This window comes from Tetrao urogallus (assembly GCF_951394365.1).
Source record: "Tetrao urogallus genome assembly, chromosome: 1".
NCBI lineage: Eukaryota > Metazoa > Chordata > Aves > Galliformes > Phasianidae > Tetrao > Tetrao urogallus.
In genome coordinates this window covers 49,828,210-49,841,603 of record NC_136813.1, presented here as the reverse complement: position 1 = coordinate 49,841,603, position 13,394 = coordinate 49,828,210, and the positions used below count along the sequence as shown (strand labels likewise).

General features: G+C 40.8%; 1 protein-coding gene across 2 annotated transcripts in view; it reads left to right on the top strand.

The window, feature by feature from the left end:
* Positions 1-13,394, top strand: part of ABCC4 (ATP binding cassette subfamily C member 4 (PEL blood group)) — a gene marked incomplete at both ends in the record, with an annotated part of 148,825 nt that overhangs the window by 34,306 nt on the left and 101,125 nt on the right. For both annotated transcript variants that reach the window (XM_079536324.1, XM_079536323.1), the window contains 4 exons: positions 3,709-3,798; positions 4,131-4,322; positions 5,805-5,899; positions 6,006-6,092. In XM_079536324.1, the coding sequence (XP_079392450.1) occupies positions 3,709-3,798; positions 4,131-4,322; positions 5,805-5,899; positions 6,006-6,092 (464 nt within the window). The remainder of the gene's footprint in view (positions 1-3,708; positions 3,799-4,130; positions 4,323-5,804; positions 5,900-6,005; positions 6,093-13,394) is intronic.

Below are 13,394 nucleotides of genomic sequence, written 5' to 3'. Positions count from 1 at the left end.
AAGGAGTCGGGGGTGTTGAAGTAGAACTTAGCGTGAGCTGCCAGTGAGTACTTGTAGTCCTGAGCTGCATCAGAAGAAGTCTGAACATCAGGCGAATGAGTGTCTCCCTCTTCTCTGCTCTTGTGAGATTCCATCTGGATTACTCCGTTCAGGTCTAGGGCCCAGAGCAGAACGTGGAACTGTTTCTTCTCCTCCAGAGGAGGCCATGAGGATAGTAAGAGGATTTGGAGACCTTTCCTATGACAGACAGGCTAAGAGAACTGGAGTTGTTAGCCTGGAGAAGAGAAAGCTCCAGCAAGACCTCATTGTGGTCTTTCAGTACTTCAAGGGGGCCTACAGGAAAGCTGGGAAAGCGACTGTTTTATCAGTGCGGAAGAAGCAGTCTAGGACGTTTCTGGAGTGTGTGGAGGATAACTTTCTGATGCAGCTGGTGAGAGAGCCGATGAGAGGAGCTGCCCCACTTGAACTGCTGTTCACTAACAGAGAAGATCTGGTGGGAGATGTGGAGGTCAGGGGCTGTCTTGGACAGAGTGACCATGAAATGGTAGAGTTCTCGATTCTTGGTGGAGCCAGGAGGGGGAAAAGCAAAACTGCTTAACTTAAGTCTAACCTTAGACTTCCAGAGAGCGGACTTTGAATTACTCAGAAGGCTAGTAGGGGAATTCCCCTAGGTTTCAGTCTTAGAGAGTAAAGGGGTCCAAGATGGCTGGTCACTCTTTAAGAAGGAAGTCTTAAAGGCACAGGGGATGGCTGTCCCCCTGAGCAGCAAAATGAGCTGGCGGGGAAGAAGACCGGTGCGGAGGAATAGGGAGCTATTCTTGAGGCTCCAGGAGAAAAAGAGAATCTACCGCTTGTGGAAGAAGGGACGGGTGACTCAGAAAGGGTACAGAGAAGTTGTTAAGATGTGTAGAGAGAAAATCAGAAAGTCAAAAGCCCAGCTTGAATTCAACCTGGCCACTGGGGTTAAAAGGAACAGGAAACCCTTTTACAAATACATCAACAGTTAGAGGAGGACTAAGGAGAATCTCCTTTCTTTACTGGATGAGGCTGGGAATGTGACCACTGAGGATAAGGAAAAGGCAGAGGTTCTGAATGCCTTCTTTACGTCTGTCTTTAAAGGTCACACCAGTTATCCTCAGGATACTCTGCTCTCTAACCTGGTAGTCTCGACTGGAGTGCAGACGGAACCCCCTGCGATTCTGGAGGATGCAGTCAGAGACCTACTACTCCAGCTGGACTGTCGCAAGTCCATGGGGCCAGATGGGATTCATACAAGAGTGCTGAGGGAACTGTCGGAAGTGGTAGCCGAGCTGCTCACCATTATCTATTAGCACTCTTTGTTGACCGGTGAGGTCCCAGAAGACTGGAGGCTTGCCTATGTGACTCCCATCTACAAGAAGGGTTGTAAGGAGGATCCGGGGAACTACAGGCCTGTTAGCCTGACCTCGGTGCCAGGGAAGGTTATAGAGCAGATTGTCTTGAGGGAGATCACGGAGCATGTGCAGGACAACCAGGGGAATCAGGGCTAGCTAGCATGGGTTCACGGAGGGCAGGTCCTGCTTGACCAACTTGATCTCCTTCTATGACCAAGTAACCTATCTGGTAGATGAGGGAAAAGCTGTTGATGTAGTCTACCTAGACTTCAGCAAGGCCTTTGACACTGTCTCCCACAGCATTCTCCTGCAGAAGCTGGCAGCCCGTGTTTTGGATGGGTACACTCTTGGCTGGATAAGGAACTGGCTGGAAGGCCGGGCCCAGAGAGTGGTGGTGAATGGAGCTAAATCCAGCTGGCGACCGGTCACGAGTGGTTTTCCCCAGGGGTTGGTGCTGGATCTGTCCTCTTCAATATCTTTATTGATGACCTGGATGAGGGCATTGAGTGCACCCTCAGAAAGTTTGCGGATGGCACCAAGTGGCTGGAAGTGTGGATCTGCCTGAGGGTAGCAAGGCCCTACAGAGGGATCTGGACAGGCTGGAGAGCTGGGCTGAAGCCAATGGGATGAGTTTCAACAAGGCCAAATGCCGGGTCCTGCATTTCGGCTACAACAACCCCAGGTGACGCTACAGGCTTGGGGCGGTGTGGCTGGAGGACTGCGTAGAGGAAAGGGACCTGGGGGTATTGACTGATGCTCGGCTGAACATGAGCTGACAGTGTGCCCAGGTGGCCAAGAAGGCCAATGGCATCTTGGCCTGCAGCAGGAACGGGGAAGTGATTGTCCTCCTGTACTCAGCTCTGGTGAGGCTGCACCTCAGGTAATGTGTCCAGTTTTGGGTCCCTCACTGCAAGAAAGACATTGAGGCCCTGGAGCAGGTTCAAAGAAGGACAACAAAGCTGGTGAGGGGTCTGGAGCACAGGCTTCATGAGGAGTGGCTGAAGAAGCTGGGATTGTTCAGTCTGAGGAATGCTCAGGGGTGACCTCATAGCTCTCTTACTTCTTATAACTCTCTAAAACTACCTGAAGGGAGGTTGTAGTGCGCTGGGGGTTGGCTTCTTCTCTCATGTAACTAGTGATAGAACTAGAGGGAATGGCTTCAAACTGTGCCAGGGGATATTTAGGCTGGACGTTAGGAAATACTACTTTTCTGAAAGAGTGGTCAGGCTCTGGAATGGGCTGCCCAGGGAGGTGGTGGAGTCACTGACCCTGGAGGTGTTCAAGGAACATTTGGATGTTGTGTTGAGGGACATGGTTTAGTGAGTACTATTGGTGATCGGTGGATGGTTGGACTGGATGACCTTGAAGGTCTTTTACAACCTTGGTGATTCTGTGATCAGGGAGTATAGTGATAGGATGAGGCAGAATGGCTAGAAACTAAAAGTAGATTTAGACTAGGAAGAAATTCTTCACATTGAGGGTGGAACAGGCTGCCCAGAAAAGCTGTGGATGCCACATCCTTAGAGGCATTCAAAGCCCGGTTGGATAGGACCCTGGGCAGCTTGATCTGGTGGGTGGCAACATCCCATGGCAGGGATGTTGGAACTGGCTGATATTTCAGCCTCCTTCCAATCCAATACATTCTATTATTCTGTGATTTTTACAATTACACATTGGTAAAAATGGTGCAATATATTAGCTCTTACCAGTAGTGTGACATAAAGAATAGGTGTACTATTGAACAAAGAATTCCAGGTCACATATTTTTACTCAAATAGCCCACATCATTGTCTGCCAAAGGCTTCCAAGTTGCATGAGATGAAGCTGTGTAAAAGCAAACAGTATTCTTCTGTTTTGACTTTTGATAGTCAGGCCTTGGTGAGAGCAAGCACAGTCTTAGCTTCCCGGGTTTTGAGAAAGCTTCAGACCCTCTCTCTTAAAACGTATGCCTGTCTGCGTGGTGAAGCCGAATGTGCAAGGCTGGAGCTGTGAATGGCCAGCCAAGACCTCCTGTTTTCAAGACTACTGTCTCAGCTCTGTGCTGAGCAACAGCCTGGAGAGGTGGGCTGGGAAGAAGTGGTGCTGCTGCTGCTATTGCCTTTAGGTTCCTCGTTCCCTGAATGCAATTTTGTGTGTTAGTAATTTTGGATTAGGGATTGGTGACTGTCAGAGGTGTTTGTGAATTACTGAAGAGGCAAACCACGTCTTAAAATATGGTTGTCATACGGTTTGCTAACTTACGGTCATTTACATGCATTATCCTCTGTTTCTAAGAGCTGTTTTGATGATATATATTTCTTGACTGATGAAGTGTGACTTTTTCTTATATCCATAGAGTTTAGAAAGCCCAGCACTCCAACAGCTTTCATTTACCGTCAGACAAGGGGAATTACTGGCTGTGATTGGTCCTGTGGGAGCTGGAAAAGTAAGTCCATTCTGTGAGGTTTTTTAGTCTGTTAACATGGCTAAAAGCTTCCAATTGTATAGATCTTTTGTGTATAATAGTATGCATAACATCAGGGTGCTGTTATTCAAGAAAGGCAGATGTCCTGTGGGTGGGGAGGAAAGCGTTCAAAGTTGGACCATACTTTGCATTTTGCTTCTAGACTGCATGCAAAGGGTACTTGTGCATTTAGACTAACAGTACTTTGGGTGGCAGAGTGAAATAGGCCACCATGCCAAAAAAACACTACTCAAACTCAGTGATGTTTTGAATGCAATCAGACTTCTGAATTTTTATTTTATGATGTTTTTCAGTCTTCACTCCTAAGCGCTGTGCTTGGTGAGCTACCTAAGGAGAAAGGTTTGATAAATGTTTCTGGAAGAATTGCCTATGTTTCTCAGCAGCCATGGGTGTTTTCTGGTACTGTTAGAAGTAACATACTGTTTGACAAGGAGTATGAGAGAGAAAAGTACGAAAAAGTTTTAAAAGTCTGTGCTCTCAAAAAGGTATGCTTTTCTTTTTGTGTGTTTTACTTCCAGCATTAATCTTCATGTTCTTGCGGGCTAGCGTTACGTGCTGCATTATATAATATATAGAATTCATTTTTATTTGTACTGTGAGAAATAAATTCTTAATAGAGATGCAGGCATTATTTCTGACATCCACTTGTAAGGACGTTCATATAATTCCTAAAACTTTCACTAGAGGGAGATGTGGTTTATGTAAAGCTCAAACAAATTTGGAAAAAAGCTGTTCACAGATGTTTAATTTCATGAGCATGCTCATCAGTATTACAGTAGGTATGTGCGTAGATTTAACAAGATGTGAAAAAACAAATGATTGAACTAGCACTTTTTGTGACTTTTATTTTATAAATATCCTTTATGCTTTAAAAAAAAAAAAAAGTAGATATCATTTATTGTGCATTGGTAAAGCTATCAAAGAACCTTAGTGGTATATATTGGATAACTTGCCGAGCCCAAGTAGTTTTATGAAAAAATATTTTTGAAAGGTCTGTGTGTAAAGGAGTTTGTGACATGAGATATAGGAGAGGATTAAGCCAGATTTGTCAAGAAACAGACATTTTGCTTGGCAGCTAAAAAGGTTTTATGCAGCATGTTATGATATTCCTGTCAGCAGCAACACAGGTGAAAAGCAGATGGTTGCTGTGATGAAATTTTTTTGCAAGGCTTTTACACATAGTGGGTTGAGTTTTAATATCTTCTGCTGATACTCAGTCATAGGCTGTTGTCTAAACTTAAGGTTTCATTGACTTAAAAAGACTGTGTTTAAAAAAACCCACAGTATTTGATAGTAGATACGTTTTCATTGTTCTGTTTCAAATGCATGTATCTTATTAAAGCTTTGAATATGTTTTATAGCTTAGTAAAAAACTTACGTATTCATTTGAGAAAATACAGTATTATGAGATGGAACACTGTGCATTTTATTCTAACTTAATAGTCTACAGTCCTAGGAGTTAACCAATTTTTTGTACTGAATGGTGTGGTTATTTCTTTTTAATAAATTGTAGTGCAAATAAAACAAATGTAATTCTTAAAGACAATGATAATGGAAAATAATCTACTGATAGAAGCTAGTTTTATTTGTTGTGACAGTTCATTTTGTTAAATAATTAATTATTATACTTAATTTTTATTTTAGACTGGTCTGAATCACCAACAATATTCCATATAACAATAAGAATGGTTGTGCGCTTTCCTTTGGCAAACCTTGTTGTCAAAACAAATCTTTAAGACCTCACCTATTTTTCCTGCTTCTTAATAATTTTTTGTTGAAGGTACAAACTAAGAAATTAATAGTAGATATTTCACCTAGTATGATGATTTTTAATGTAAGGTTTTTAATGTAAGGTAATACATTAAACAATACTATTGAAATAGGAGAATGTTATCTTGAAATAGGCTTACTTTTGAGGTTCAGATGATTTATTTTAATTGCTTTCTGCCTGTTCTTTATGTTCACAGGACTTGGACTTACTAGCAAACGGTGACCTAACAGTTATAGGAGATCGTGGAGCTACGCTGAGTGGGGGACAGAAGGCCCGTGTAAATCTGGCCAGGTTAGTATTTTTGTTGTTTCTAAAATGTATATGTTGACAGACATTAGTAACTGAAAGTAAATGAAAGCAAAACTTTGTGACCCTGGCTTTTCTTTAAACCTTATAGAGCTGTATATCAAGATGCAGATATCTATCTTTTGGACGATCCACTGAGTGCAGTAGATTCCGAAGTTGGAAGACATTTGTTTGAAAAGTAGGTTATTGCTATATTTTTATTTAAAATACAATTGTTGTCTTTCAGTTTCCTATAGAGAAACTTGAAAAAGCACTTTTGGATAGATGGTTCACAACGTTTAATGCGTTCACTTTCTGCATTTATTCTTCTCTTTTACACATTTGGAAGAGCTGTGAATCTTTTCTGCCTTTTTTTTCTTTATTTTTAAAAGCTTTGGAATACTCTGGTTTGAAGATATTAGAATCATTCCTAAGGGAATCTGTTTGCTTGAGGAGAATGACAGATTTTACATCAGTATTGATCAGTGCTGGGTTTTATGAATATTAGTACCAAGTGAAGAACAATGTGGGCTGGGATCTTCAATCTCTCTTAGTTTTTATTGCAGCTTTATTTGCAGAGTAATTTATTAGCAGCTTTATTGGATTGATAGACACTCCAAGCAGCTGAAGAAAAGGCCAGAACTCTTACAGTCTTGAGTAGTTGAAATTTCTCTTTGAAGAAACAGGGAATGATAGTGTGCAGACCAGCCTGTGGAGAGCAAAAGTAGAGAAGAGAATGTATAAGCTTAACATAAAAAAGAAGAGAGATTAGACCTCCCCCTATTTCTGAAGAGATGGGAAAGTCTTCATTAAAAATCAGGTTCCCTTCTCAATGAGCTTTCTCTTCTCTGTCTCTCTTCTTTCAGTCTGCCTAATCTACAGCACATTGATACTGTAAGAATAATTCATTTTTTTTCCAGCCAGTGTTTTGTCCTTTCTTCTTCATAACCTACTTCTCTCCCTGTCAAACAGAATTTATTAGAAGTGTAAGGAAAAGCTTCCACTGATTGAGTTCACTTGGCTTTAGTCAAAGCCTAAGCGAAAGCATTTTCCAAAGTGTGTGTACCTCCCTTGAATTCCACACTCAAACTACTTAAATTTGCTTGTACTTTTGTTCCCTCCTTCCCACCCCTAGGCAATTGTAGAAACTTGTATTGAAGAAATGATCACAGAATTTCCATTGACCAACAATATACGCATGTTCTTTTTTCCCAAATGAGGAAGCTTTTAGCATCCAAATTTGAAAACTGTACATCCCATTTCTGTTGATGGTTTTGAATTTGGAGATCCCTTTAAAACCTCATCATCGATTTCTTGAAATGGTTACATTTTCTTTCTGTGAACTGGTATGAAGTTAGAGTTTTATGATGCGTAGACTTCATATTTGTTATTGTTGTTCATTTTCACCTGCTACAACTGATACATGGTCTTCACTACTTCTGTAGCTTATGTACCCTGTAAAATTCTTCTAACACCTGTTGCAGCAGCTATCTAAGATTTACCCACTGCTTCTCTGTTTTTGCACAAGATCACTTGACAGCTTCAGCTTCTGAATGTGTCTGCGCCTTAGTTTGGAAAGCACACATGCCTATGTTGTCAGTCTTTCTCTTTTTTTAGGTCTGAAGGTTTATTCACTGAGGGGAAAACAGAGAAATATAGTAGTGCCTTGGGTGGAAGTTTGAGTTGCCTCTTTGATTTATTCTGTTTTCTATGAGGGCTCTGACATGGAGTGTCTATATGTTGCTGCAGAACTGGAAATCTGGATTTTTGTATATGCTCTGCTAGCACTATGTAAGTTTTGCTGATAACTGGAGGTGAGAAGATGTAAGGAGATGACCTCAGAGAATGTGAAACTTGGTAAACTGGCTGTGGTTCTTCCTAGCAGCATGAATTTTCATTTACCTCTTCCTCTTGAGCTCTAGATTAATTTGAGGTAGGTAGATAAGTACAATAAAACTGTTTTGTGGGGAGAACAGTCTGTGTGGAGTAGTAGTGGCAAAGAAAACTGAAATGTGTCTCTTCTAAAGATGTTAAATGAGGGCTTTTTTAGATCAGAACCTGGATTCTGAGGCCCCCATGCGAGCTGTAAAAGGTGCTGGGTCAGCTGGGAGAGTTCAGTAGCTTTCAGTGAATAACAAGTCTGTGCTTGTTTCTTAGTGCTTCCTGAACAGTGCTAGAAATGTAAAGAAGAGAACGCTTGAGCAAGAATGATTTCTTAGAACATGGTGCTGAGGAATGTCTGAGATACCACTTCATACAAACTGCCCCCAGGAATCCAAACCACAAGGCGTAAAACAATGGGCTAGATGGAAGAAATAGGGGCTTATTTAATTTGACTCTGAAATGGATATTGTTCAGTTCACTCGCTCTATTTTTTTTTTTCTTTTTCCTTTGTAATTTTATATTAAAGTTTAAATTTTTTAGAAGTGCCTGTTCTTTTTGTTTACATCTAAAGATAGGTATGTTCCTAGTAATTCCCTGAAGCTGTAGAGGGCTGATTCATTACATTTGTTGCTTCTCTCTGTTCTATTCAGCTGCCGTGGTAAACAGCTTAAAATATATAAATTCTTTTCAAATGAGAAAGAATGCAAAGTAGCACAGCTCCAGTGGGAAAATAGTCCCTAATATTAATGAGGCCTTGTGTCTCTTAAAAATTTTTCTGCAGTGCAGACAAGTTGTTCCGTGGATGATGGAGCAGATACAGTCAGTTTTTCAGTGAATTTCTCTCTCCCGATCAGATTCCTTGAGGCCTAATAAGATATAAATTGGATATTCCCTTATTTTTGTGCTGTTTGTGGTGTTTTTTTCTGCTGAGTTCTCTGATAATTGCCAGTAGACCAGCATCAACCTTTTCATAAAAGGAGGCACTGGTATATTCTGTATTTTTGTTTATCTGTGTGCGTATACACATATATACATACATAAATATGCATATATAGATGTATGTTATTTATATATACTATACATATGGTATCTTTTCACTAAGGGAACTTAGAGAATTTTAGACCTCTGGATTTTCCACCAGGTTTGAAATGAGGGGCATACATTGCAGATGGTGTGACATGTATCTTTGTATGACAAAGTTTGGAATAGCCTTTTGTGCTCTAAGAAAGTAATTCGGTCATACTTGGGCCCCGAGAGATTTCCTGGTCTGCCTGTGCATCTTTGTAAACAGATTTCAGTAATTGTATGGTTTCACGTCTCCTTTGAACAGAAATTGTGTCTTATTGATGATGCTGAGTTAAGGTATTTTGAAGGTCAGGTTTATATTACTGTACTGAGACAGACAGACTTCTCTAGGTGTTGTTCTTCCCTTGTATCCTTTCTAATGATAGGAGCTGTGTGCTGATCTCAGTTGATGATCAGCCTGATTTCTTTCAGTTCCTCCTTTGTACACGTGGGAGTAGCTTACAGGACAGTTTGAGAATCTTTGGAAATCACACCTAACATTGTGATGATGTTTGGCAATAGTAGGTACAGGTGTATCGTTCCTTCTATCAAAGGGAGTTCTGCAGATTGTTTTGAATTTGTGGTCAAGGTGTTTTGAATGTAATGGTCACTTGTCTGTTCTTTCTGAATTTTCCTTTAGAATTAGAAAAAATCTGCAAAAGAAGTCCTTGCGTCTATCACAGTAATAACAGTGAAACTTCAGCATGTATTCAGGTGTTGGTACCAGGGGATGACAGCTTCCAGTAGGAACTCAGGTGATATGTGGCATGAAGCTGGACAGTGAGTCTCTGAATAACTAACTGTAAGTGGAAGCTGAACAGAGAGTCAGCTGGCAACTTGGCCATGTGTTCTGAAAGATGCCGTTTCTCCTTTGCCATCTAATACAACTGAGAGTTGCTCTGCAAGAGAGGAAAAAGAGCAGGCATGATTTGTAGCAAATCATTTTGTAATGGCAGAAAAAGGTAAAGAAATGGTAAGCTGGTGGCACAGGAGAGCGGGAAATTCCATCATGCAAAATGCATGGATAAGATATCCTGAATTCCTTAGTGTACTCTTACCTAAGACCCAGAAGTGTTTGAAGGAAGGAAGAAAATTAAGTATGGAAAAACAACAAAAGAACTGTTTTAAAACTACATGCACAGATCTGATTATTTATTTAGTCTGTTTAAAGCAGTTTTACTTTTGGAGCCCTTAGGACTCTGTGAATGCTTCCACTCTAGCATTCCTCAAAGTGGGGTACACATGCAATTTTCCTGTAATGCTGAAGTTTTGAGGGAAGAGAGCTCTTGCGGTCGTGTAGACTGTAGGAAAGCAAGTGGAGTATGTCAGTTCTGCAAAACTAGCAAATAGAAGCTAGAAGGTGTCCTTACTGTAGAGAGTTTTACAGGCAGAATTACTGTGTCAGAGGAACCGAGCAATGGTAACCCTGCCCAATGTACAAGGAAGCTGTTCTGTAAACTTAAGGATTTTTCTCCACTTCCCTTTATGTATAATGTCTGGAAATAGGAGATATCTCAAGGATATCTATAAGGATTCCCACTTTGTGATTTACACCTGGTCCATGCTCGTCATTCCTTTGGTATGACTGCAGTGATGACAGCCCTAATGTAGTGCTGTCGCTCTTAGAAGTGTGTTAGTTATGCCTTTATGTTTGGATGACAAAATAGGAATTCCTTGAATTTCATTACACTTACTGTAGGTATTATGTTTAAAAGGTATGAATATGTCATAGAAATGTTGTTTTTTTTTTTTTTAAATAAAATGAAAAGCGTAAGTTTGACCACTGTACTTTTTATATGTTTTCCAAAAAAAGCCTGTAAATCTTCATAGACTTTTACTCCTAGAATTATTTTGGAGCTTTCTGTCTTGTGTACATTTTTGGTTTGTTTTGTTTGTCTTAAAATAATACAATATATGCTTACAGAACCCCAGTATACTTAAATGCCTTAGAGTTCTTGGGTGAGATGCAGAAGAGTATTATGCATACCAGAATAAAAACAGACTTGGGGGCTGTACAAATTCCTGGAGGGAAAGATCCCGAAGAGCTACTTGAATTCAAAGATCTCTGACTCAGAAGGTCCACTGTATATGGAGTCTAGAAGCTAGAACTGTATGGTAGAGAAAGTATGTTTATTCAGTTATATACTTCAACCAACCATTCTCTGCTGGCTGCTGTCTAGGTCAGGACAATGAATTTTATGGATCTTTATTTTGTGTCAGTGCAGTTGCCCTTATGCACTGTCACAATGGAGACAAGGACTTGTCATGAGGTTGAAATAAATGTTTAACAAAATAAGCGTAGAAATAGAAACGATGTAATATAAGTAGATGTGTTTCTGCGTCTTTGGCAATTATGTCACTTTTTTCCTCTCCTGAAATCCTGTAAATTTCATAAGGTACCAAAACAGCTGGAGAATTCATCTTAAACTTCTCAAATTTAAAGGAGAGAAAAGCACGTGTAGTAAGCAAATTAATATAACAAAGGCTTTACGCCTGTGAGCACTTGTGCATGTGCTTTAATTTAATTTCAATGGTTGTTTCCACTGAAACAGATGTAAGTATTAGAGTAAACTTAAACTTGTGTGTGAACTTGCAGAAAGAAGAGGCAGGAAGAATGTTAAGGAAGAAAGTCTAATCATTAAAGAAGAAACGCTTTGCAGAGGTGAAAGAAAGCTGGTTCTTAGAGATAAAAACTTTAAAAAGATTAAAGAACAACATCTCTCAAAGTAAAGAAAACCTGATATGGAAGGAAGAACAAACAAGGATTCACATACGCAAAGGTGCCAACATGCTGCCTCTGCCTAGAGGAGCAATTGTGCTGTTGTAGGCACCCTCCTAAGTGTCTTCTGCCACGTGCCCTGCAGTATCAAAGCTCAAACTATTTCTTTAATTGCACAGAAGTTTTTTGGCAAACTGCAATGGGTTTTTAAATGGGTGATAATATCCTGTTACTTAGATTTGTTAACTCAAAGTATTGTTTATTTATGTCAAGTTGGAAGAGAATAGTTTTGAAACAGACCTGTCCTGATTCTGTCCTCAGTGCAGAATGAATGAAGGCCGTTGATGCTGTAGTTTTCAGGTGTTAGAAACCTGGGCTATGCTTCAGGCAGTTTTGGAGACAGACAGGGAAAAGGAAGTTCTTGATTAAAGGTTGTTAGTTTTCATGCACACAGAAGGTTTAAGTGTGGTGTGCGACTCTGTGAGTGCTCAGTGGGCAGGGATCAATGGTGTAGTAGTCGGGTGAAAAATTAGATGCAGAGTGAGGAAGATCACAAATAAGTGTAAGTTGGCAATGTCATTCTCTTGTCAAGGAAACTGTGCCCTCTTGTTAGATTTTGCTTTGTTATGTTTTGTACCTGAAAAAATGTATTCAGTCAAAAAACGCAGAGGGGCTTTAGACTCAGTGTGACCTGTAAAGGAGGTTCAGAAGTCAAGGGGTAAAAAAGAAAAAACTGTTCCTCACTTGAAAAATAAATGTATATTTGGTGTTTGTTTCTTTTTTTGTCTGGAATAAAGAAGCCCAAAAGTGAAGCTGAAGACTGTATAAAGGGTCTATTGCACACAGAAATAATGGCTTATTGGGAAGTGGTGGATTTAAACTGCATCAAAAAACCATAAGCTTGGATTTAGAGAAAAATGTATGGTGGTAAAGGAAGTTTGCTGCTTGAATGCATCTTGAGGAATATGAAAATTTCTATTGTTGAGCTTAAAACAATCATGCAAAACAGTCCATCCATAATTTGTCAGGAAGTGATGTAAGTTGATTCTTACATGGTATAGAAAATGAAGCTTTCATAGTCCCCTCCTCCCCCTTTTCCTTGTACTGGAAAGACTGAAGAACATTTGGGTCTTTGCTGTATCTCTCCTGGCTGCATATGCACATGTATGTCTGTATGCGTACGTACATTTAATAAATGTGACAGCATTTTTGTTCACTAATTCATCCTGCTGTAATGTATTGAAGATGCTTGCAGTCTAACTAAAGAGAGCATGCCCCTCAAGGGAGTAATGGAGAAGCATGCTAAAGGTGAACTTTATGGTTTTTAAGCAGCAAGAAGAACGATAGAGGCGGTTTGGAGCATGCTCTTTAGCAGAAGTCTGAATCATAGAATTGTATGTTCCATGTTGGAAGGGACCCGCAAGGATCATGGAGTCCAGCTCCAGGCTCCACACAGCTGCACCCAAAATCAAATCCTATGTCCGAAAGCTTCTAGATGCTCCGTGAACTCCAGCACTCGAGGCCGTGCCCACAGCCCCGTGCATCCTGTTCCATGCCCACCGCTCCCCGGTGCAGACCCTGTCCCTTAACCCCCAGCTGCTGCTCCCCTGACGCAGCTCCATGCCGTTCCCTCGGGTCCTGTCTCTGTCACACAGAGCAGAGCTCAGTGTTGCCCCTGCGCTCCCAGTGAGGAGCTGCAGCCACTGTCAGGCCTCCCCTCAGCTCCTCTGCTCTGGGCTGAGCACACCCAGGGACTTCTGTGGCTTCTCATGCATCATATTGTGTCCTTCACACCCTTCACCATCTTCGTAGCCATTCTTTGATTGCTCCCCA